Source organism: Zea mays, chromosome 2, assembly GCF_902167145.1.
Source record: "Zea mays cultivar B73 chromosome 2, Zm-B73-REFERENCE-NAM-5.0, whole genome shotgun sequence".
Classification (NCBI taxonomy): Eukaryota; Viridiplantae; Streptophyta; class Magnoliopsida; order Poales; family Poaceae; genus Zea; species Zea mays.
This window is the reverse complement of record NC_050097.1, coordinates 221,029,238-221,052,472: the sequence shown is the minus strand read 5'-3', so window position 1 is coordinate 221,052,472 and position 23,235 is coordinate 221,029,238. Positions and strand designations below refer to the sequence as shown.

Here is a 23,235-nt window from a genome sequence, read left to right as displayed (position 1 = left end):
AGACGGGGTCTTGGGAGGGGGTACTCACCTCTGTGCGTGCGCGAGAGACGGGATGCGGTGGTGGTGGAGAGAAGTGGCGGGCGAGCGGGAGCTACCTCGGGCTCAAGGAGGGCGGGGACAGCATGCCAGACAGGGGAAGGGTTTAGGGTAACGCGTGGTGTGGGGCACCTGAGCAGGGGCACGACCTTGCCTTTGTTTCTCGCCGCCAGATTATCTCGTTTCCTACGCTGGATCTCGGTGGTTGTTGGCAATTGGCGACGCGGAGCGAAGCGCCTAGTGGAGGGGCACATCGGCTAGCAGAGGATGGTTGTCATCGGCACCGAGGATGGTTCCCATTCACTCGCCGAAGATGGAAGGTGAGAATCGACGACGAATGCTGATTGCGGTGGATAATTGGGTTTCCATGTTCGAGGATGGGGGAGATTCCATCGAGGCTGATGTAGGAGATTGGGGGCACGCAGATTGAGGAGATTGTAGCACAAATGCGCGGAGATTGCTCACCGGGGGTTGTCGTGGGCGGGGATTACGGGATGCGGGAGCCTGGGCCTTTCCCACCAGCCAAACCAAACGCGCCAAGCGCGGTGGAGCTGGGGAAGCGGAGGGGGAGCTGGGGGAGCGACACAGAGGTTGGGGGAGCCGGGGGAGCGGCGCTGAGGGTGGGGGAGCGAAGGGGAACCGTGACATTATAAGCCTGCAATGCGTTTGGTCTGCCATGCGTGCGAATTGCAGGGGCTGGGTGAGCGGCGTTGGCAGCATGGGCGTGGGCCAAGTTGTCAGCCTCTGCATGGCGCGTAGCCACGGTATCGCAGAGGCGCCTACGCTACGTGCTTAAGGAGTAGCAGTGATAGTATAGATATAGATTATTTTTAAACGCTAAGGTATATGTGGTTTTGTAGTTAGCCCCAAATTTTAATTAACATTTACTATAAATGGTATTAAAATGTATTTATACAAATATTAGGAACAAAAATGTGAAAAATCAGTTTTTAATTAGATATATTGATTAAGTTATATAGTTAAATAGAGTGCATATAAACAATATACAATTTATTTACGGTGGATAACTCAACAATTTGAACAAAAAAAATTTCAGCCTTTTCTTACAGCAGTTTTTTCAGAGCAGACAATCCATAACAGTTTTTTTATAACTCATACTAAACGTATCTTAAAAGAACAATTGGATCTATACCATTAAAAGATCCAAACTTTAGATATATACCATGGACCCCACATGTCATTGACTCATGTGGACCCACATGTAAGTGAGATAGTAATGGTATGGATCCAAAGTGGTGATTTTTTAATGGTATGGATCCAAATTTCCCTATCTTAAATCCTGTAGTGAAAATTAAATAGAAGATGATTTAATATACCTTTGATACAGACGCAACGAAAAATGACAAAATGAACACATCATCAGCGGGTTCGATATGGGGCTCACACCAGTCTTCCACAGTTCCACCGCCCGCAGCCAGAGCCGACCAGGTCACTCGCGTCACATCTGTGTCGGTGCTGGGCGCGCTCCCCGCCGGGGACGGACGGTTGGTGCAACTGGAAAGCGAGGCGTTTTGTTTTCTCCCGTGCTCCCCCTCCCGGGGAAGGGGCAACGAGAAATCGAACCCACACGCAACGCGACGCCTCCACCCGCTCGCCTAGTCCAGAATCCAGATCCAGCGCCCGCATCTCTCTCTCTCGCGCGCGCGCGCGAGCGCGATGAGCTGCCGCGACGGGCGATCGTGCTAGCGGTAACAGCGAGCGGTGCGCGAGGGCGGAGTGGGAGTGTGGATCCGAGGGGCGGCAAATCTGGCAGGCGCCGCGGTGGGGCTGCGGGCGCGGGGGAGGGCGGGGGGCTGGGCGGACGGCGGGGAGGGAGGGGAGGACTGCGGTAGGCTCAGGCCCTGGCGCAGGAGGCTGCTCGCGTCCATGGCGCTCTCGTGGTCCTCGGCCCTCCGCCTCGCCGTCGCCGCCGTCCTGCTCGTCGCCGTCGTCGTCGCGCTCTTCACTCTCCCCATCGAGAAGGTTCGGGTTTCTCTCCTCTCCACCCGCTACCTAAAATCGGCCCCGTTCGCGATTGTGTGTCGGGATTATCAGAGGACACCCGTTTGGGATGATCTGTGCTGCTTATAGCTTCATTCATGGTGTGCTTAGCCAAGGACACAGTCATCCTGGTGGTTGTTGACATGTGGTTCGTTTGCTCTCGTGGTTGGTTTAGCTCCCCCTCTCCTGGGTACCCATCTGTCATGGTTATACTTCGTGTTGCTATATGTCCGGAAATGATGCTCTGCTCCAAATGTGCATTTGAATGTTTTAGTCTCCAGAAATGTAGTATCGTTTTGGATAGATTGGGCCAATGCATTATGACATGACATGGTAGTAAGTGAAACATTTCATGGATAGGTGTATTCGCAAATTGAAAGACATTTCCTGTCTAGCAGGAAACTTTCAAATGGTACCGTATTGCTTCTCACATGCACTGTTGCGTGCTATAGTAGGCCAAGATACATGAACCAGGGGATTAGTTGTTGGTAAAGTAGATATCCATGGAATCTTTTCTGTCATCTGACCATTCCCGTGCTTAATTTGTCATTCGTTCATGCCTTGTTTTATTATATGGACATATCCTTGTGGTGTTATCTAGTTCTGGCTTTAGTAACTGTTATACCATGTTATGGTATTCTGTTATGATACATACTGCTTTCCAGTTTAATTTGCCTCAAGATTGTTGTAACTTAATGCCTGAAGATTGTTACACTGCTTTAGGAACTACTTGCATCCAGCTCACGGCATTACCTGCCCTGGTAGCTTTCATCTTGACTGAGAGAATTTTTCTCTGTATACAATGTGCTATGGGAGCATGGGTCTATGGGAAATATAAGAAACTATTCAGAGTCAGGAGGTATAAGAAACATATTTTGAGTCCTAATGTTCCTTTGTTACTTGTCCAATTTTTTGTGCCTATCTTTTACAATCAGATATTGGTCCTAATCCTTCACTTTTGCTTTTTGTAGAGTTTGATCTGATCCAAGTTGAGTGCCATGTTTGTAAGATTTTTTTGTCAATTAGTTTATTCTTTCTACCTAGTTTAGGTCATAATGTTGTGACGTTTCAATTTACTAAGATAATTCAGTGTTTGAGAAGTTCCTTTCTCCTCACTTTCTTGTTGCCTAAATCTCAACTTTATGGAGCTTAAAATGTAGATTAGTTTACCTTCCACATCAGATACTTATTGGTTTAGGTTTCCATTGACAGATTTTGAAGGACTTTCTGGTTTGGATCAAGGAGAATTTGGGTCCATGGGGTCCTTTGGTGTTGTAAGTATTGAACTCTTTGCACATAAGTTGTAGTTTCTCACTTGCAGACACTTTTGAAGCACACTTACTGCTATACTCCACTATGCAATTTTCATAGAAAACATACTTCCGACCCCTCAAATAAAACCCAAACCCACCTACAAGACACAAGCCTTGCTTTGTTGCAGTGACCTGCCATAAAGCTAAAGTGTCGTTGTTCTATATTATGTTGTGATCTTGCCAGCTTTTATATTTCTAACTTAATTATTTATATTGTGTAATATTACAGGGCCCTCGCTTACATCCCTCTGACAGTCTTAGCTGTTCCAGCATCAATTCTTACAGTACGTGAGATTGATTTTTTACATGCCTTGCCATTTTCCTCTTTTAAGAGCCCTCGTGTTAGATCACTTTTTTTATGTTGCTCTGATTTTTTTGCCAGCTTGGAGGGGGCTATCTATTTGGCTTGCCAGTGGGGTTTGTTGCTGATTCCATTGGAGCAGCAATTGGTGCGACTGCTGCATTTCTGCTTGGCAGGACGGTATGTATAGTAAATGTTTCCTTTTCTATATTTATTAAATCTCTATTTTGTGAATTGTATAATGCTGTAGGATAAATGCTAAGTGCTAAATCTGTACATCACATCTGGTTGGCAGCTATTGCTATTTTTCATGTTACGAACTGTATCTTGTGGTGTATGTTTTTTAATCTCGTGTTTCAACTGCAACTACATTAAATATATTTTGTTACACATTATGCACCTTTTTTTGTGGATAATTATGTCTGCTGGGCAGATTTTTCAAGCACTTGAAGTTCATTTATTTTCAAGTGTTATTGCTTTTCTGATATCGTAAGAGTTCTAAAATGTTGTTGCAGATTGGGAGGTCTTATGTTCTCTCCAAATGCAAAGATTACCCTAAGTTTCAAGCAGTAGCTATTGCCATCCAAAGATCTGGCTTCAAGGTATTTGTTTTTGCAGCCTGGAGGTTTTAGACACACAATAGGCTGAAAATGACATTTGACTGATGTGGGACCTCCCAACTGTAACCATATTATAAATTTGTCTGATTGATTTACATGGTTTCACTAAGGCTTTTAACATATGTGCAGATCGTGTTGCTACTAAGGCTTGTACCTTTACTTCCGTTCAACATGTTGAACTACCTGTTATCTGTCACTCCTGTTGGTGTTGGAGAATACATGCTGGCTTCTTGGTTGGGAATGATGGTATGCTTCTGCATGTTACCTTTTTGCATTTTATATCATCTTTGTTGGTTCATTGAAACCATAGCTTTGTTGTTGCATGAAGCCATCAAGCTACTGGCACATTCTATAGCTGCTTCTTTGAAATTTGCTTTGTAATTGTAACCATCTGGTACATTGTTTGCATAATTGTAACCATTTGTTTCTTTGCATAATTTTCTGTGTTAGACCATGCTTTATAAGTAAATCTATTGTTTTCCTTTGGTACTTCTTGTGTGATACTAAACCTATTTTATTGACAATATATTTATGCAGAAATTTTTGTGACTACTGACTATTTACAGCATACTCATGCCATTAGCTAACTCAGAGTTCTTAGTCATCATTGCAATGCTACATTTCATTGTTGATAATCATCCTTGTTTTACAGCCAATCACTCTTGCTCTGGTGTACGTTGGAACAACACTAAAAGATCTATCAGATGTGACACATGGGTGGAGTGAGATCTCGACTACTCGACGGGTGAGTACTAATGATGTATCATCTCAATTGCTGCATTGTGCTTGCAATGTCACGTATTGGTTTGTGTTTTGTAACTACCAATTCATATAAAATTTCTGAATACAGAGTAAATAACTTCATCAAGAAAGACGAATAGATCATTAGGTTGTTCTTTTGTTTGCATTTATTTTTGATTCCTACATGAATATAAGTCGTCGAATATGCCTGTTTGCATAAACTATTTGTTGTTTATCTTGCAGAATTAAGATAATTGAGATCTACTGATAAAGTTTGTCTATCCACGCTTTCAGCACATCTGTGTTAATAAGTTGTGTCATCAAGGAACCTCTGCAAAATCTAGAAACCTTTTCCATTATCCTGCCCATTTCACTTGTATGCTTGAATGAATGATTCAATCATGGGATATTTGATTTGAGCTTGAGGGCAAATTTTTTATGGTGATTGACTGCCAGAGTTCTTACATGTGCGGTGGTATATTAGTGTGTTGATAAGACTTTGATTTTGGTGGGGTGGGGTAGCACTAAAAGTAGATGGAACAATTGCCAATTATGTAAGTTTTAGGTGTTGTTTGGTTCACGAAATGTAACGTAAATGGTAATGGTAATGATTCATACTCGAGTACCAACAGTAACAGATTTGAATAGGCCAGTATCAGTTTCTAATGTGGTATCTGATTACAGTTGGACTTAAACAAACATGGTTTAACGTTTTTAGTTACCGTTCATGTTACAAATATGTGAATCAAACAACACCTTAGTGGAAACGTGCAAGGAATACATTGAACATCCATATCTAGGGAAAAGTGCAATTCTAGGAAACTTTCTAAATTTTGAATAAGTTTATAGAAAATGTTATTGATATGGACGGCCGTAGTGCTACAGTACTCGTGCTGCTACAGTGCCGCGGGTGGTGTTCACAAGGTGGGGCTGCACGGGTTAGAGGGCGATGGCTAGGGTTAGAGCCTTAGGGGTGTTGGGGAGGCCGGCCGCAGGGATTTCCCCACGACCGACAAGAGAGAAGGGATTTCCTTCTAATCTCTTGCTTACCTTCAATAGATACAATTCCTCTCCTTATATAGAGAGGGTTACTTGACCTCTAAGCACTAGATCTAATCTTATCTCTAATTCTAATCTTATCCCAAACTAGCCTTATATTTATCTAACCAATCTAAGGGTATGCTACAGTACCGTCGTCACTGTAGCGGTACTTTTGGGCCTTGACACTACACCCCTCCGATGACTCCGCTAGACACAAACCTAACACCTAAAAATAAGTCTTTTACATCTCGGCTTATTTTATTATTTCGAATCTGAATTAGACCACGACTCTTTATTTTTGGCCCTTTAAGATAAGGCGAACACCCTCCGCGCATGGACCTACACGTGTGCAGACACCTGGATCCCATGGACGCCATCTGGACGAAAGGGGACAACAATGACTAGCGGAATAGGTCACAACAATGACTAGCGGGGTCGCCCTTGTGGCGGCCGGTAGCGGAATGTGGTGGCGCTAAGCAGTGCGCCCTTGCCGATGACAAGGAGGGGAGCCTTCCCTACCGCCGCTGCCGTAGAGTTGGAGTTCGTCGCCCGCGAGACACGCACCATGCTCGCGCTTGCCGATGGCCGTCCGACAGGGCGAGGTCGCGCCCTCGTGTGCCGAGGTCGACCGCCACCAGGCTGCCTCGAGCATCTGCTGGCGCACCTCCTGCAACCGCTGGCGCACTAGGAGGCCACGCGCTGCAGCCGCACCGCCGCTGACACCTTGCAGGCACTCGCCCCCGCAATTGCCTTCCTTTCCGCGAGCTGCCGCAAGGTTGCTGGGACGACTTGGCGCTGTCCTTGCCGACGCGCTAGGAGGCAGCATACCACCGTCTGTAGCTGCGTCGTCGATGCCCGGATGCCATCCATGCTTCCGTAGAAGACGTCATCGCAGTGCCACTGTAGCGGCATTGGCATGGGGGCGGTGAACGACGGGGTCGGTGAAGGAGACGTTGCCATCGTGAATTCGGGCACCATCGTTGATGAGAGGGCGTACGATGGAATTGGCGATGGTGGCATGGAGATATGGTAAAGGCGCAACCTCCCTGAGGGATGACTGCGCCTGATGTTGCAATCTGTGTTTGCGGCGAAGGCATGGTGTACTGGGGGTCCCCCCATAGCCATGGCGTATGATGGAATAGGGGAAGGCGATGACGGCATGGGCAACATATGAATGGGCAGGCATGGTGCCGCCGGGGCACTAGGTGGGCGGATCGAGCCTGGAAGGGGGAGCGGGGCCGATGTCGGTGGCGTCAGCAATGCATGCAGCGGCGATGGAAGGGTGGTATGGGACGTGTGCCCTGGCGGTGAAAAATTGGTGGATAGGAAGGCGGTGATGACTTCCAGGGTGAGGGTCGGCGCCGTCACCGGTGACGCGAGGGCAGGGGCTGAGGCGGCCGGTGGTGGCACAGTGGATGCCGAAGGCGAGGTGGTGGTGGGTGGAGGGCCTGACATCACTGATACCAGATTGATATGGACGGCCGCGGTGCTACAGTGCCGCAAGGTGGGGGCTCTTTGGATTAGAGGGCGACGATTAGGGTTAGGGGCGCTGGGGAGGCCGGTCGCAGGGATTTCCCCACGTCCGGCAAGAGAGAAGGGATTTCCTTCTAATCTCTTGCTTACCTTCAATAGATACAATCCCTCTCCTTATATAGAGAGGGTTACTTGACCTCTAAGTATATCTAATCTTATCTCTAATTCTAATCTTATTCCAAACTAACCTTATCTTTATCTAACCAACCTAAGGGTGTGCTACAGTTATCAACATTTATCTCCAAATTTGTTTACTATGAAAATATATTCCATAATCTAATGATATTTGTGTGGTATCAATTATCATAAATGTTAGTACTCACTCTATTCTAAATTATAGGCTGTTCTGGCTTTTCTAGATATATATATTTTTTTGCTATGCACCTAGATATATACTATGTCTAGATACACAGTAAAAGCTTTGTAGCTAGAAAAACTAAAATGATACAGTTCAGAATGGAGTATTTTTAGATTTGGTCAACTTAGAACTGTTTGACTCGAAAAATGAAAATTGCACTTTTTTGGGAAGTCAGGGGGTAGACAACAAGTGCTACAGCAAAGAAAAGCTTTTTCGTGGTACTTGATCACCAGTGAATCAAATGTTGCCCTTTAAGTTGTTGTTTGTATTTCAGAAGTGGACTTTGATTTGTATGCTTCCTAGTAGCTTCTGCTGACACCTATGCTTGTTTTTTTCTCTCCAGATTCTGATAATATCTGGTTTTGTATTATCTGGTATGTGCCAGTATCCTCCCTTTATAATTATGATAGCATGTGCTGTTTTGGTACGTAGTTACATGTATAATGCACACTCTAATTTTAACCAAAATCTTAATGTCTTAAAAAAATACCAAGCCAGCTGACTTTTAAGTTATGTGTTTCTTACCTTATCTTTTCAATGATCTTGTTTGTGTACTTTCATTTTTGGGCCATTCTCCTTGTTTCATGTACTGAGTTATACATAGTTCCAGAATATATCCTTGTGATCTTAATAACTATCTTAGAAACTACAACTTCTAGGAGATCTAAAACATCTTTGCTTTTGGTTTCTGAATTTACTTATTAAAGAATAGCACTGCATTGCTGATTGCGGATACATGGTCACATGGGCATCGGCCTCGAAGGATTTGCATACCGTGGTTATAGATGACTAATGAAATGTCCTCTTGGTGTAGCTTTAGGCCTTGAGGAGCAGATAAAACTGATATTCAACTTGAGTTTTAAAGCTGCAATCCATAGAGATAAAATACTGTAGAAGCTGCAGCCGCAGCCGGATTAAAGCCGCAGCGAAAGGTCTATGGGACTTGGGAGAAATACATTTGCGTTATATTAATAGATAGATATCCAGAAAGCAAACAGAAGTGCATATAATTCTAGGTATTCAATTCAGCTCACGTCCCGTTTGGATCATTAGAATTGAATTCCATTCTAATAATAGTAATTTTAGCATATATCAATTAAGCTAATTCGGTTTTATGCAAAATATATTTGTATACTATTATTAACAAAATGTCGGAGATATTTATGTGCTACATTTTTACTATAAAGGAGTGAGACGAAAAATGTCATGTAAGTTTCAAAGTAGAAACAAATTCTACTAATGCATAAAATCATTTCTTATTCTCCACCTCATGAATTTGAGATAGACTTATATCTGAACTTTGGAAAGTGATGGAATGTTAAATTCCAAACTAAATAAGTTATTTTATTGAGTGAATTCTAATTTCTCTAAAATGAAGGGATCCAAACGCCCCGTCAGTGGATTTGCCACATTGAGCGGCTTATTTTGAAGAATTTATCTTGAAATTACATGTTAAATTGTTGATGTTCTATTAGCTTAACAAGACTCTTCTTGTTCATGTATATACTGACTGTTTTCACTGTGGCCCTGCAGTGGTCTTGATTATCTGCGTCACAAAAATTGCAAAATCATCTCTGGAGAAGGCATTGGCTGAGAATGGAGAGCTCCATGTAGGAACATCGCAGCTTCCAGGTGTAACCTCTCCCTTGGATCTGCAACAACCTCTTGTAATCAAGATTGACACATCAAATGAAGACCACGAGAAGTAAAAGTGTTGTGTTTACAATCTCAGATGTAAATTCTTTGGTTGTTGAGTCGGTAGACTGTATATACACCCATACTCTGGTGAGGCCCGTAAATGGGTAAAAAAGACATCATCCCCCCTTCCAAAAAAGGGAATGAAGTTTAGTTTACTGATAGGTTATAGTAATACGATATGCGCTTTGTTTCACTCCACGTGCTACCTTATCTTTGGTGAAAATACTCGCACTTAACTGGGTTGAGAGCTACAGCTCCCAAACCGACTACTTACGAAAAAAAGCACCACTCAACTCCGACGTTATGTACGAAGAATTTACCCCTTGTGGATTGACGATTTGCACCTGGATAGAAAGACCAAAAATAACCTCTAATAATCTAGCTTCTACAATATAGGACGATTCGCGCGTTATCTGATGCATTATTTTACCTACTAAAATATGGCTAGTTTCTAACCACGATTCCTACCTTACAACCTCCATCCAAAAATATAGTTCTAGATCTCTTTCTTCCGTCCTCATTCAAATAGATGACTATGAATATAGACAAATATATAAACTATATTTCTAAGTTAATTAATGGATGTATATTTTATTAAAAAACAAACTATATTCTTGTAAGAAGGGAGTATTTAGTTTGCTGACGTGCCTGATTTTTTAGCTTTATTTGGGTCTACAGGCATACCTACGTTCTTTACATGATTATAAACATAACTCACCCTTCATTTTCTCTCCCTTAACTATAAATATAGAACCGGATATAAGCCGGATATAGCTCGTCCCTCGTCTAGGAGCAGATCTTCGCAGGTGCTTTTTCTCTGTTTATTTTGGCATTTTTAGAAAAATACTCCCTCTATTCCAAAATATAATTTGTTTTAGACCAAACATATATTTATTAATTAACTTATAACTGTAGTTTGCGTGTAAATCTATATTTATTATCATTCGAATGAATATAGACGAAAAAAGAGAACTAGAAAGAATTATATTTTGGTACGAAGTATAGTAATCATAAAAAGGAAAAATATAACTTTGGAGAGTTGTTCCATCATCATAATCAAACCAAAATATTTCCAATTAAAGAGAAAAACCAGATCCTTTTTAATCATCATAGGCTGTACACTTTTTCCTATAAGTCATGATTTTCGCTTGCTTTGACTTGTATAGATCCTTAAACACTTTCTGGGTCAGTCAACAGAATCTTACTATATAACATTTACAAAGATCTCCCAAAGGTGTAGTCGTCTGTTGGGTTTCTCCAGTTATTAAGCATAAGACCCCCTTATAAGGTGGTGACTAACAAAACTAACTGAATAAACCTTAGCACCCATCCTTGATAGATCTAGGCCCATGTCCTAGAACCACATACGACACGGCGGTGAAGCAAACTACATCTTTTAGTTCTTTAATTAATCGGTTAAGGGTGCCTCATGTTACATTATTGTCCCAGTTGTTTGCTGAACAACCCGATCCTTAAGATGAAGCACTCAAGAAACAGCTCAAGCTTCCAGGTTTCTATAAAATCACTTTTATGTTCTTTGGTCATCATATTATTAATTAGAGTATCATCATCTCATATTCATTAGATTCAAGCACTAGCATTAAAGCTATACATCACAGTTCATTCCCATAGATAAACGTGGACATGAAAAACAATATACTAGTCATCTTTAGGTTGAGCATGATATGCGGGAAAAGTAAGTTTTAATGTGATTGAATGACATTAATAGGTCAAAGGACATTCACCTTCATCAAACTGTTGCCTAGGGTCTTGAAAGGGAATGTGTCTTTGGGTCATTTCTAAGTATTTTGGTGATTAAGTGTCCAACACAAGTGCTTAAGTGTTAAATTATGCCAAGGTCTCAAGAAGTGCAAATCAAGATTAAAGGTATGTTTCTAGACTTAGTACATTGTTTTGAAGACTAATGTATTGTGTCTAAGTGCTAGAAACAGGAGAAACAATTATGGAGAAGTTGGCTGTGTACAACCAAAAGGCTGCTCGGTCTGGGTGCACCGGACTGTCCGGTGGTGCACCGGACAGTGTCCGGTGCGCCAGGCTGGCTCTGGTGAAAAGGCCGTTCTCGGGACTTCGTCGGCGGCGTACGGCTAAAATTCATCGGACTGTCCGGTGTGCACCGGACTGTCCGGTGAGCCAACGGTCGGCCGCGTAATCCGCGCGTGACGCGTGGCAGAGCTAACGGTCAGAAGGGGGCACCAGACTGTCCGGTGCGCCAACGGCTCTGGATCTTCAACGGTCGGCTGCGCCAAAACAGGAAAGAAATCCGCACCGGACAGTGTCCGGTGCGCCAGTCGACAGAAGGCAAGAATTGCCTTCCTAGAATGCTCTCAACGGCTCCTAGCTGCCTTGGGGCTATAAAAGGGACCCCTAGGCGCATGGAGGAGGACACCAAGCATTCTCTAAGCATTCCTAAGCACCAAGACTCCAATTCCGCGCATTTGATTCTTTGTGATAGCAACTAGAGCTCCATTTGAGTAGAGAACTCTCCGGGTTGTGTTGTGAGCTCGAGTTGTGACTTGTGTGCGTGTTTGTGCTCTGATTTTCTTGTCTTGTGTGCGTTGCTCATCCCATCCTTACTTCCGTGCTTCTTTGTGAACATCAAATTGTAAGGGCGAGAGGCTCCAAGTTGTGGAGATTCCTCGCAAACGGGATATAGTGAAACAAAGCAAAACATCATGGTATTCAAGTGGGTCTTTGGACCGCTTGAGAGGGGTTGAGTGCAACCCTCGTCCGTTGGGACGCCACAACGTGGAGTAGGCAAGTGTTGGACTTGGCCGAACCACGGGATAAACCACTGTGCCTATCTGTGTTGATCCTCTTGTGGTTATTGTGTTTTGCAAGAACTCCTCTCTAGCCACTTGGCTTTATTGTGCTAACTCCTAATCAAGTTTTGTGGCATTAAGTTTCAAGTTTTTTACAGGATCACCTATTCACCCCCCTCTAGGTGCTCTCAATTGGTATCGAAGTCGTTCTCTTCAAGAAAGGGACTAATCGCCCGAAGGGATGGATCCTAAGGGAAAGGGGATAGTGATCAACAACAAGGAGAAGGAGTCCTTCATCAATGAGCCGAAAGACGACAAGCCCACTGACTCTGGCTCAAGTCATAAGAAGAAGGACGGGAAGAAGAAGAGGCGCATCAAGAAGATCGTCTACTACGACGACAGCGACGAGTCCTCTTCTTCCCAAAAGGACAACGACGACAACGACTACGAGAAAAAGAAGACGGTTAACTCGAACTTCTCTTTTGATTACTCTCGTATGCCGCATAGTTCAAATGCACATTTGCTTTCCATTCCTCTTGGCAAACCTCCACACTTTGATGGAGAGGACTACGGATTTTGGAGTCACAAAATGCGTAGTCACTTGTTCTCTCTCCATCCAAGCATATGGGAGATAGTAGAGAGTGGAATGCAATTTGATAGTACTGATAGTCCCATATTTATCAATGAGCAAATTCACAAAAATGCACAAGCTACTACTGTTCTTCTAGCATCATTGTGCAGGGATGAATACCATAAGGTGAGCGGCTTGGATAACGCCAAGCAGATCTGGGACACCCTCAAGATCTCGCATGAGGGGAACGACGTCACCATGCTCACCAAGATGGAGTTGGTGGAAGGCAAACTTGGGAGATTCGCAATGATCAGGGGAGAGGAGCCAACCCAAACGTACAACCGGCTCAAGACCCTCGTCAACAAAATAAGGAGCTATGGAAGCACACGATGGACGGACCACGACGTCGTCCGCCTAATGCTAAGTGACCAGGAACAAGAGAACAAGAGGGAAAAGAAGAAGGCTTACAAGAAGGCTAAGGGCGAGGCACACCTTGGCAAGGAGTGGGACTCGGATTGTTCGTCGTCCGACTCTGACAACGAAGGACTCGCCGCCTCGGCCTTCAACAAATCGTCCCTCTTCCCCAACGAGCATCACACCTGCCTCATGGCAAAGGAGAAGAAGGTAAACACTCGAAAGTCTACTTATGCTTCTTCTAGTTATGATGAATCTAGCGATGATGAAATAGACTACGCTAGTTTGTTCAAGGGCTTAGATAGAACTAAGATTGATAAGATTAATGAATTAATTGATGCTTTGAATGATAAGAATAGATTGTTAGAAAAACAAGGGGATCTTTTGTAGGAAGAACATGATAAATTTGTAGAGGCACAAAAATCTCTTGCTTTAGAAGTTAAAAGGAATGAAATGCTTTCTTGTGAACTATCTACTTGCCATGAGACCATTTCCAGTTTAAAAATTGTTAATGATGATTTAAATGCTAAACTAGAAGTAGCAAATAGATCTAACTCTTGTGTAGAACATGTTGTGATTTGCAATAGGTGTAAAGATTTTAATGTTGATGCTTGTAGTGAACACCTAGTTTCTATTGCAAAGTTAAATGATGAAGTGGCTAGTCTTAATGCCCAACTTAAGACTAGCAAAAATGAATTTGATAAACTAAAATTTGCAAGGGATGCCTACACTATTGGTAGACACCCCTCAATTAAGGATGGGCTTGGCTTTAAGAGAGAAGCCAAGAACTTAACAAGACATAAGGCTCCCATCTCCGCAAAGGAGAAAGGGAAGGCCTCTATGGCTAATAGTGCTCAAAAGAACCATGCTTTCATGTACCATGACAGGAGATATTCTAGGAATGTTCATTATGATAGAAGTTACAATGATGTTGTTTCACATGCCATGATTGCTTCAAGTTCTTCTATTATGCATGATAGAAGTTTGGCTAGGAAAAATGTCATTCATCATGTGCCTAGGAGAAATGTTCATGTACCTAGGAAAATTAATGAACCTTCTACAATTTATCATGCTTGCAATGCTTCCTTTGCAATTTGTAGAAAGGATAAGAAGGTGATTGCTAGGAAATTAGGGGCAAAATGCAAGGGAGATAAAACTTGCATTTGGGTCCCTAAGACCATTGTTACTAACCTTGTAGGACCCAACACGAGTTGGGTACCTAAGACCCAAGCCTAAATTGCCTTGCATGTTTATGCATCCGGGGGATCAAGCTGGATTATCGACAACGGATGCACAAACCACATGACGAGGGAGAAGAAGATGTTCACCTCCTACATCAAGAACAAAGATTCCCAAGACTCAATCATATTCGGTGACAGGAATCAAGGCAAGGTTAAAGGGTTAGGAAAGATTGCTATTTCATCCGAGCACTCCATTTCTAATGTGTTTTTAGTTGAGTCGCTTGGGTATAATTTGTTGTCCGTTAGTCAATTATGCAATATGGGATATAATTGCTTATTCACAAATGTAGATGTGTCTGTCTTTAGAAGGAGTGATGGTTCATTAGCTTTTAAGGGTGTATTAGACGACAAACTCTACTTAGTTGATTTTGCAAAAGAGGAGGCCGGTCTAGATGCATGCTTAATTGCTAAGACTAGCATGGGTTGGCTGTGGCATCGCCGTTTAGCACATGTGGGGATGAAGAACCTTCACAAACTTCTAAAGGGAGAACATGTGATAGGTCTAACAAATGTAACCTTCGAAAAAGATAGACCTTGTGCAGCTTGTCAAGCAGGTAAACAGGTGGGAAGCTCTCATCATACCAAAAATGTGATGACCACATCAAGACCTTTGGAGTTGCTTCATATGGACCTCTTCGGACCCGTCGCCTATCTAAGCATAGGAGGAAGTAAGTATGGTCTTGTTATAGTTGATGATTTTCCCGCTTCACTTGGGTATTCTTTTTGCAGGATAAATCTGAAACCCAAGGGACCCTCAAGCGCTTCCTAAGGAGAGCTCAAAATGAGTTTGAGCTCAAGGTGAAGAAGATAAGGAGCGACAATGGGTCGGAGTTCAAGAACCTTCAAGTGGAGGAGTATCTCGAGGAGGAAGGAATCAAGCACGAGTTCTCCGCTCCCTACACACCACAGCAAAATGGTGTGGTAGAGAGGAATAACATGACGCTCATCGATATGGCAAGGACGATGCTTGGAGAGTTCAAGACCCTCGAGCGATTTTGGTCGGAAGCCGTGAACACGGTTTGCCACGCCATAAACCGGGTCTACCTTCATCGACTCCTCAAGAAGACTTCCTACGAACTCCTAACCGGTAACAAACCCAATGTTTCATACTTTCGTGTATTTGGGAGTAAATGCTACATTCTAGTGAAGAAAGGTAGAAATTCTAAGTTTGCTCCCAAAGCTGTAGAAGGGTTTTTGTTAGGTTATGACTCAAATACAAAGGCATCTAGGGTCTTCAACAAATCATCGGGTTTGGTTGAAGTCTCTAGCGACGTTGTATTTGATGAGACTAATGGCTCTCCAAGAGAGCAAGTTGTTGATCTTGATGATGTAGATGAAGAAGACGTTCCAACGGCCGCCATACGCACCATGGCAATTGGAGATGTGCGGCCACAGGAACAAAATGAGCAAGATCAACCTTCTTCCTCAACAATGGTGCATTCCCCAACTCAAGACGATGAACAGGTTCATCAAGAGGAGGCATGTGATCAAGGGGGAGCACAAGATGATCATGTAATGGAGGAAGAAGCACAACAGGCCCCTCCAACCCAAGTTTGAGCGACGATTCAAAGGAATCATCCCGTCGACCAAATATTGGGTGACATTAGCAAGGGAGTAACTACTCGTTCTAGATTAGTTAATTTCTGTGAGCATTACTCCTTTATCTCTTCTATTGAGCCTTTCAGGGTAGAAGAGGCCTTGCTAGATCCAGACTAGGTGTTGGCCATGCAGGAAGAGCTCAACAACTTCAAGAGAAATGAAGTTTGGACACTGGTGCCTTGTCCCAAGCAAAACGTTGTGGGAACCAAGTGGGTGTTCTGCAACAAACAAGACGAGCACGGAATGGTGACGAGGAACAAGGCTAGACTTGTGGCAAAAGGTTATGCCCAAGTCGCAGGTTTGGACTTTGAGGAGACTTTTGCTCCTGTGGCTAGGCTAGAGTCAATTCGCATATTGTTAGCCTATGTCGCTCACCATTCTTTTAGGCTGTTCCAAATGGATGTGAAGAGCGCTTTCCTCAACGGGCCAATCAAGGAGGAGGTGTACGTAGAGCAACCCCCTGGCTTTGAGGATGAACGGTACCCCGACCACGTGTGTAAGCTCTCTAAGGCGCTCTATGGACTTAAGCAAGCCCCAAGAGCATGGTATGAATGCCTTAGAGACTTTTTAATTGCTAATGCTTTCAAGGTTGGGAAAGCCGATCCAACTCTTTTCACTAAGACTTGTGATGGTGACTTATTTGTGTGCCAAATTTATGTCGATGACATAATATTTGGTTCTACTAACCAAAAGTCTTGTGAAGAGTTTAGCAGGGTGATGACGCAGAAGTTTGAGATGTCGATGATGGGCGAGTTGCACTACTTCCTTGGGTTCCAAGTGAAGCAACTCAAGGATGGCACTTTCATCTCCCAAACGAAGTACACGCAAGACTTGATCAAGCGGTTTGGGATGAAGGACGCCAAGCCCGCAAAGACTCCAATGGGAACTGACGGACTCGTCGACCTCAACAAAGGAGGTAAGTCCGTTGATCAAAAAGCATACCGGTCTATGATAGGTTCCTTGCTTTACTTATGTGCTAGTAGACCAGATATTATGCTTAGTGTATGCATGTGTGCTAGATTTCAATCCGATCCAAGGGAGTGTCACTTAGTGGCTGTGAAGCGAATTCTTAGATATTTAGTTGCTACGCCTTGCTTCGAGATCTGGTATCCAAAGGGGTCTACCTTTGACTTGATTGGATATTCAGACTCCGATTATGCTGGATGCAAGGTCGATAGGAAGAGTACATCAGGTACGTGCCAATTCTTAGGAAGGTCCCTGGTGTCGTGGAGCTCTAAGAAACAAACTTCCGTTGCCCTATCCACCGCTGAGGCCGAGTATGTTGCCGCAGGACAGTGTTGCGTGCAACTACTTTGGATGAGGCAAACCCTCTGGGACTTTGGCTACAATCTGAGCAAAGTCCCACTCCTATGTGATAATGAGAGTGCTATCCGCATGGCGGATAATCCTGTTGAACACAGCCGCACAAAGCACATAGACATCCGGCATCACTTTTTGAGAGACCACCAACAAAAGGGAGATATCGAAGTGTTTTATGTTAGCACCGAGAACCAGCTAGCCGATATCTTTACCAAGCCTCTAGATGAGAAGACCTTTTGCAGGCTACGTAGTGAGCTAAATATCTTAGATTCGTGGAACTTGGATTGATTTGTAGCATACATGTGTCCTATGCTTTGATCATGTTCCTTTATGCATTTTGTTATGTATTTGTGGTATTCAAGTTGTACAAACACTCCCCGGACCTCACAAGTCCATTTGCAAGTGATGCACATATTTAGGGGGAGATGTGCTACAACTTGACCCTTTGAGACTAACTGTGTGCTTGAGTTTGCTTGATTTAGTCTCAAAGGTGGATTGAAAGGGAATGTTGGACTTGGACCATGAAATACTTCCACTGCACTCCGATGAAAGAGTAACTAACTCCAAGTTCATCTTCATGCTCTTATTGTCTTTTACTCTTAATTGAAGATTTTGGTGAGGCAATGGGGTTTAAGGGCCAAGATTGATCCCGTTTTGGTGCTTGATGCCAAAGGGGGAGAAAATAAGGCCAAAGCAAGAATGGATCATCTACCACATGAGAATTTTGAAAATAGTATAATAGAGTTTTGTTTTGTCAAAATACTCTTATTGTCTCTCCTGTCAAAAGTTGGTCTCTAGTGGGGAGAACGTTTGATTATGGGAAAAGGGGGAGTTTATGAATCTTTGATCAATTTCTCTTGAAATACCTCTCTTTATGTCTCAACAAGTGTGTTTGACTTAGAGATAGGAAATTGAGTTTGATTTGCAAAAACAAACCAAGTGGTGGCAAAGAATGATTCAAATATGCCAAATTTGAATCAAAACAAATTTGTGTTCTTTTTGCATTGATGTTGCACTTGTTCTAGTTGCTTTGTGTTATGTTGGCATAAATCACCAAAAAGGGGGAGATTGAAAGGGAAATGTGCCCTTGGGCCATTTCTAAGTATTTTGGTGATTAAGTGTCCAACACAAGTGCTTAAGTGTTAAATTATGCCAAGGACTCAAGAAGTGCAAATCAAGATTAAAGGTATGTTTCTAGACTTAGTACATTGTTTTGAAGACTAATGTATTGTGTCTAAGTGCTAGAAACAGGAGAAACAATTATGGAGAAGTTGGATGTGTACAGCCAAAAGGCTGCTCGGTCTGGGTGCACCGGACTGTCCGGTGCGCCAGGCTGGCTCTGGTGAAAAGGTCGCTCTCGGGACTTCGTCGGCGGCGTACGGCTAAAATTCACCAGACTGTCCGGTGTGCACCGGACTGTTCGGTGAGCCAACGGTCGACCGCGTAATCCGCGCGCGACCCGTGGCAGAGCCAACGGTCAGAAGGGGGCACCGGACTGTCCGGTGTGCACCGGACAGTGTCCGGTGCGCCAACGGCTCTGGATCTTCAACTGTCGGCTGCGCCAAAACAGGAAAGAAATCCGCACCGAACAGTGTCCGGTGGTGCACTGAACTGTCCGGTGCGCCAGTCGACAGAAGGCAAGAATTGCCTTCCTGGAATGCTCTCAACGGCTCCTAGCTACCTTGGGGCTATAAAAGGGACCCCTAAGCGCATGGAGGAGGACACCAAGCATTCTCTAAGCATTCCTAAGCACCAAGACTCCAATTCCGCGCATTTGATTCTTTGTGATAGCAACTAGAGCTCCATTTGAGTAGAGAACTCTCCGGGTTGTGTTGTGAGCTCGAGTTGTGACTTGTGTGCATGTTTGTGCTCTGATTTTCTTGTCTTGTGTGTGTTGCTCATCCCATCCTTACTTCCGTGCTTCTTTGTGAACATCAAATTGTAAGGGCGAGAGGCTCCAAGTTGTGGAGATTCCTCGCAAACGGGATATAGTGAAACAAAGCAAAACACCATGGTATTCAAGTGGGTCTTTGGACCGCTTGAGAGGGGTTGAGTGCAACCCTCGTCCGTTGGGACGCCACAACGTGGAGTAGGCAAGTGTTGGACTTGGCCGAACCACGGGATAAACCACTGTGCCTATCTGTGTTGATCCTCTTGTGGTTATTGTGTTTTGCAAGAACTCCTCTCTAGCCACTTGACTTTATTGTGCTAACTCCTAATCAAGTTTTGTGGCATTAAGTTTCAAGTTTTTTACAGGATCACCTATTCACCCCCCTAGGTGCTCTCAGGTCTTCACTAGTAGCTCCATCGGAATCCATAGTTTGATTGTCGTCTATGCGATAGAAACATACATTCAACATACTAATCAAGAGAAAGAACAGTACACCAAACTTTAACAACAGAAGATAACATCATACTAAATTTTTTCTTCACTTAGTATGAGGCTACACGTTCAAGAATTATATAAAACAAAGAATTCATATAAAAGTTGTGTGTCAAAAAAGTTCCAAAATTAGGGTTTAGTTAGAAAACAAGTTTTTGGGGATTAGGTTTTACTTATGTCGAGGTCATAAGGGTTTGTGTGTAAAAACAGGTTCTAATTTAAAATTATAGACTTGTAGGGTTTAAAATGTAAAACCCATGGCCTAGGGTCTCTTTTGTAAATAAAAACAAGGTTACATGGACTTATGTGTAAAAGCAAGAGCCATTGGGCATTAATTTTGAAAACACATGGGTTTAAATGCAAAACTAGGGTCTAACGACCTTCCTGCAAGAGATAAATTAATTGTTTGTAGGAAAAACTAGAGTCTAGGGGCTTTGACTTAAATTAATTTTTTGGACTGCGAGTTCTATTTTTAAAAAGATCAGGGTCTTTAACAAAAAGACAAGGTCAAAAGGGTATCAGGCGCCTCTAGCCGTTGGATCAAGATCTAGCGGTCTAGATTAAATCAGTTAAGGGTTTAGATCGGGTCGATCCAATCCAGATTAGACGTTGCAAATCTAATAGATCTGAGACGGGGACGGTGGTGGCGCTCCTAGCAGTGACAACGAGTTCCACAGTGGTCCATCGTCGACGCAAGGGTGGACTCACTCCGTGAAGGGGTCCTAGGCTATGAGTTGTGGCTCGGGAGAAATTTTTTGACATGGCGAACTCACCGGGGTGGTCCTTGGCTTTAAGGAATGGCTGGAGTAGGGTTTATGGTGGTGGAGCAACTCGTGTTACTCCAACGAGAAATTATACATGAATAAATGAGTAAACGAGCACAAAGGTGGATTGGTTGGGTTCTTTACCTTGGTGCGAATCTTGGAACACAATTGAAAGTCGCCTAGAGGGGGGTTAATAGGCGAAACCTAAAATTTATAAACTTAAACACACACTAAGGCCGAGGTTAGCGTTAGAATTAAATTCAAGTGTGGAAGATTGTTTCTCTTGCTAAGAGTTGCTCAATTGATGCAGATGACGTTTGGAAGCAAACTCAAATCAATATTAGCAAGGAAACTTTAGAGAGAGGAAAGAGGACAAATAAATCAAGCGAAGATCAATGCGAGTGAACACGGTGATTTATTTTACCGAGGTTCGGTTCCAAAGAACCTAATCCCCGTTGAGAAGGCCACAAAGACCGGGTCTATTCCAATCCTTTCCCTCTCTCAAACGGTCACTTAGACCGGATGAGCTTTCTCCTTAATCAATTGGGTCACTAAGACCCCGCAAGGACCACCACACACTTAGGTGTCTCTTGCTAGCTTTACAAAGCACTTAGAGAATAAGAATGGGAAGGAGAAAGGCAATCCAAGCAACAAGAGCACAAATGAACACAAAAACTTTCTCTCTCAAGTCACTAAGTGGTTGAATTGATTTTGGGACCTGGAGAGGATTTGATCTTTGGAATATGTCTTGGAGTGAATGATATTGCTCTTGCATTGAATAGGAACTTCAGAAAACTTGGATGCCAATGAATGAGGTGGTTGGGGGGTATTTATAGTCTCCAACCACTTCCTAGCCGTTGGCTATTTTTGCTGGCGATGGGCACACCGGACAGTCCGGTGGCGCACCAAACATGTAATGTTCACTGTCCGGTGTTGAAAGTCGCCTAGAGGGGGGGGGGGTGAATAGGGCGAATCTGAAATTTATGAACTTAAGCACAACTACAAGCCAGGTTAGCGTTAGAAATATAAACGAGTCCGAGTGAGAGGGCGAAAGACAAATCACAAGTAAATAAGGAGTGAGACACAAGGATTTGTTTTGCCGAGGTTCGGTTCTTGCAAACCTACTCCCTGTTGAGGTGGTCACAAAGACCGGGTCTCTTTCAACCCTTTCCCTCTCTCAAACGGTCACTTAGACCGAGTGAGCTTCTCTTCTCAATCAAACGGAACACAAAGTTCCCGCAAGGACCACCACACAATTGGTGTCTCTTGCCTTGGTTACAATTGAGTTTGATCACAAGAAAGAATGAGAAAAAGAAGCAATCTAAGCGCAAAAGCTCAAATGAACACAAATGTCGCTCTCTCTAGTCACTATTTGATTTGGAGTGATTCCTGACTTGGGAGAGGATTTGATCTTTGGTTGTGTCTAGAATTGAATGCTATAGCTCTTGTAATGTGTTGAAGGTGGAAAAATTGGATGCCATTGAATGTGGGGTGGTTGGGGTATTTATAGCCCCAACCACCACAAGTGGCCGTTGGAAGACTGCTGTCGCATGGCGCACCGGACAGTCCGGTGCGCCACCGGACACTGTCCGGTGCGCCAGCTACGTCAGCCGGTCGTTGGGTTCTGACCTTTGGAGCTCTGACTAGTGGAGCCTCTGGGCTGTCCGGTGGTGCACCGGACAGGTCCTGTAGACTGCACCGTCTGTCGCTGCTCTGACTCTAGCACGCACTGTAGCGCATTGAATGCGTTTACAGTCGACCATTGGCGCGAAGTAGCCGTTGCTCCGCTGGCACACCGGACAGTCCGGTGTGACACCGGACACTGTCTAGTGCTTCACCGGACAGTCCGGTGAATTATAGCGGAGCCGCCTCCCATTTTCCCGAAGGTGGCAAGTTCATCGTCGAGTGCCCTGGTGCACCGGACACTGTCCGGTGGCACACCGGACAGTCCGGTGCGCCAGACCAGGGTGCCTTTTGGGATGTCTTTAGCTCTCTTTATTTCAACCCATCTTTTGTCTTTTTATTGGCTTGTTGTGAACCTTTGGCACCTATAAACTTATGGACTAGAGCAAACTAGTTACTCCAATTATTTGTGTTGGGCAATTTAACCACCAAAATCAATTTAGGAAAAGGTGTAAGCCTATTTCCCTTTTAATCTCCCCCTTTTTGGTGATTGATGCCAACACAAACCAAAGCAAATATAGAAGTGCATAATTGAACTAGTTTGCATAATTGTGAGTGCAAAGGTTGCTTAGAATTGAGCCAATATAAATTCTCATAAGATATGCATGTATTGTTTCTTTATATTTTTAACATTTTGGACCACGCTTGCACCACATGTTTTGTTTTTGCAAATTCTTTTGTAGATTCTTTTCAAAGTTCTTTTGCAAATAGTCAAGGAACAAATGAGTAAGATTTTGAGAAGCATTTTTCAAGATTTGAAATTTTCTCTCCCTGTTTCAAATGTTTTTCCCTTTGACTAAACAAAACTCCCCCTCAAAGAAATCCTCCTCTTAGTGTT

At 43.6% G+C, this 23,235-nt stretch overlaps 1 protein-coding gene across 5 annotated transcripts; it reads left to right on the top strand.

Annotated features, from left to right (window-relative positions):
• Positions 1-1,462: 1,462 nt before the first annotated feature.
• LOC100277800 (uncharacterized) lies at positions 1,463-9,886 on the top strand. 5 transcript variants are annotated; one of them, XM_035964699.1, is made up of 11 exons: positions 1,481-2,019; positions 2,761-2,896; positions 3,009-3,041; positions 3,250-3,311; positions 3,580-3,634; positions 3,733-3,831; positions 4,167-4,253; positions 4,401-4,517; positions 4,924-5,016; positions 8,288-8,318; positions 9,478-9,835. In XM_035964699.1, exons 3-11 carry the CDS (start codon positions 3,036-3,038, stop codon positions 9,651-9,653), a joined length of 726 nt encoding a protein of 241 aa, XP_035820592.1. In that variant the 5' UTR covers positions 1,481-2,019; positions 2,761-2,896; positions 3,009-3,035; the 3' UTR covers positions 9,654-9,835. The 5 variants fall into 5 exon arrangements, with proteins under 5 accessions (NP_001144751.1, XP_035820592.1, XP_008667712.1 ...); XM_008669490.3 differs by having other exon boundaries at positions 1,623-2,019; positions 3,009-3,025; XM_023301503.2 differs by lacking the exon at positions 2,761-2,896 and having other exon boundaries at positions 1,652-2,019.
• Positions 9,887-23,235: the final 13,349 nt, after the last annotated feature.

Bases quoted from the DNA above. Each gene is read 5' to 3' on its own strand.
- LOC100277800 (NM_001151279.2), top strand. From the start codon at position 1,924: ATGGCGCTCTCGTGGTCCTCGGCCCTCCGCCTCGCCGTCGCCGCCGTC. The intron at 3,635-3,732 runs GTACGTGAGATT...TTTTTTTGCCAG, and splicing joins TTCCAGCATCAATTCTTACA to CTTGGAGGGGGCTATCTATT. The intron at 4,518-4,923 runs GTATGCTTCTGC...CTTGTTTTACAG, and splicing joins CTTCTTGGTTGGGAATGATG to CCAATCACTCTTGCTCTGGT.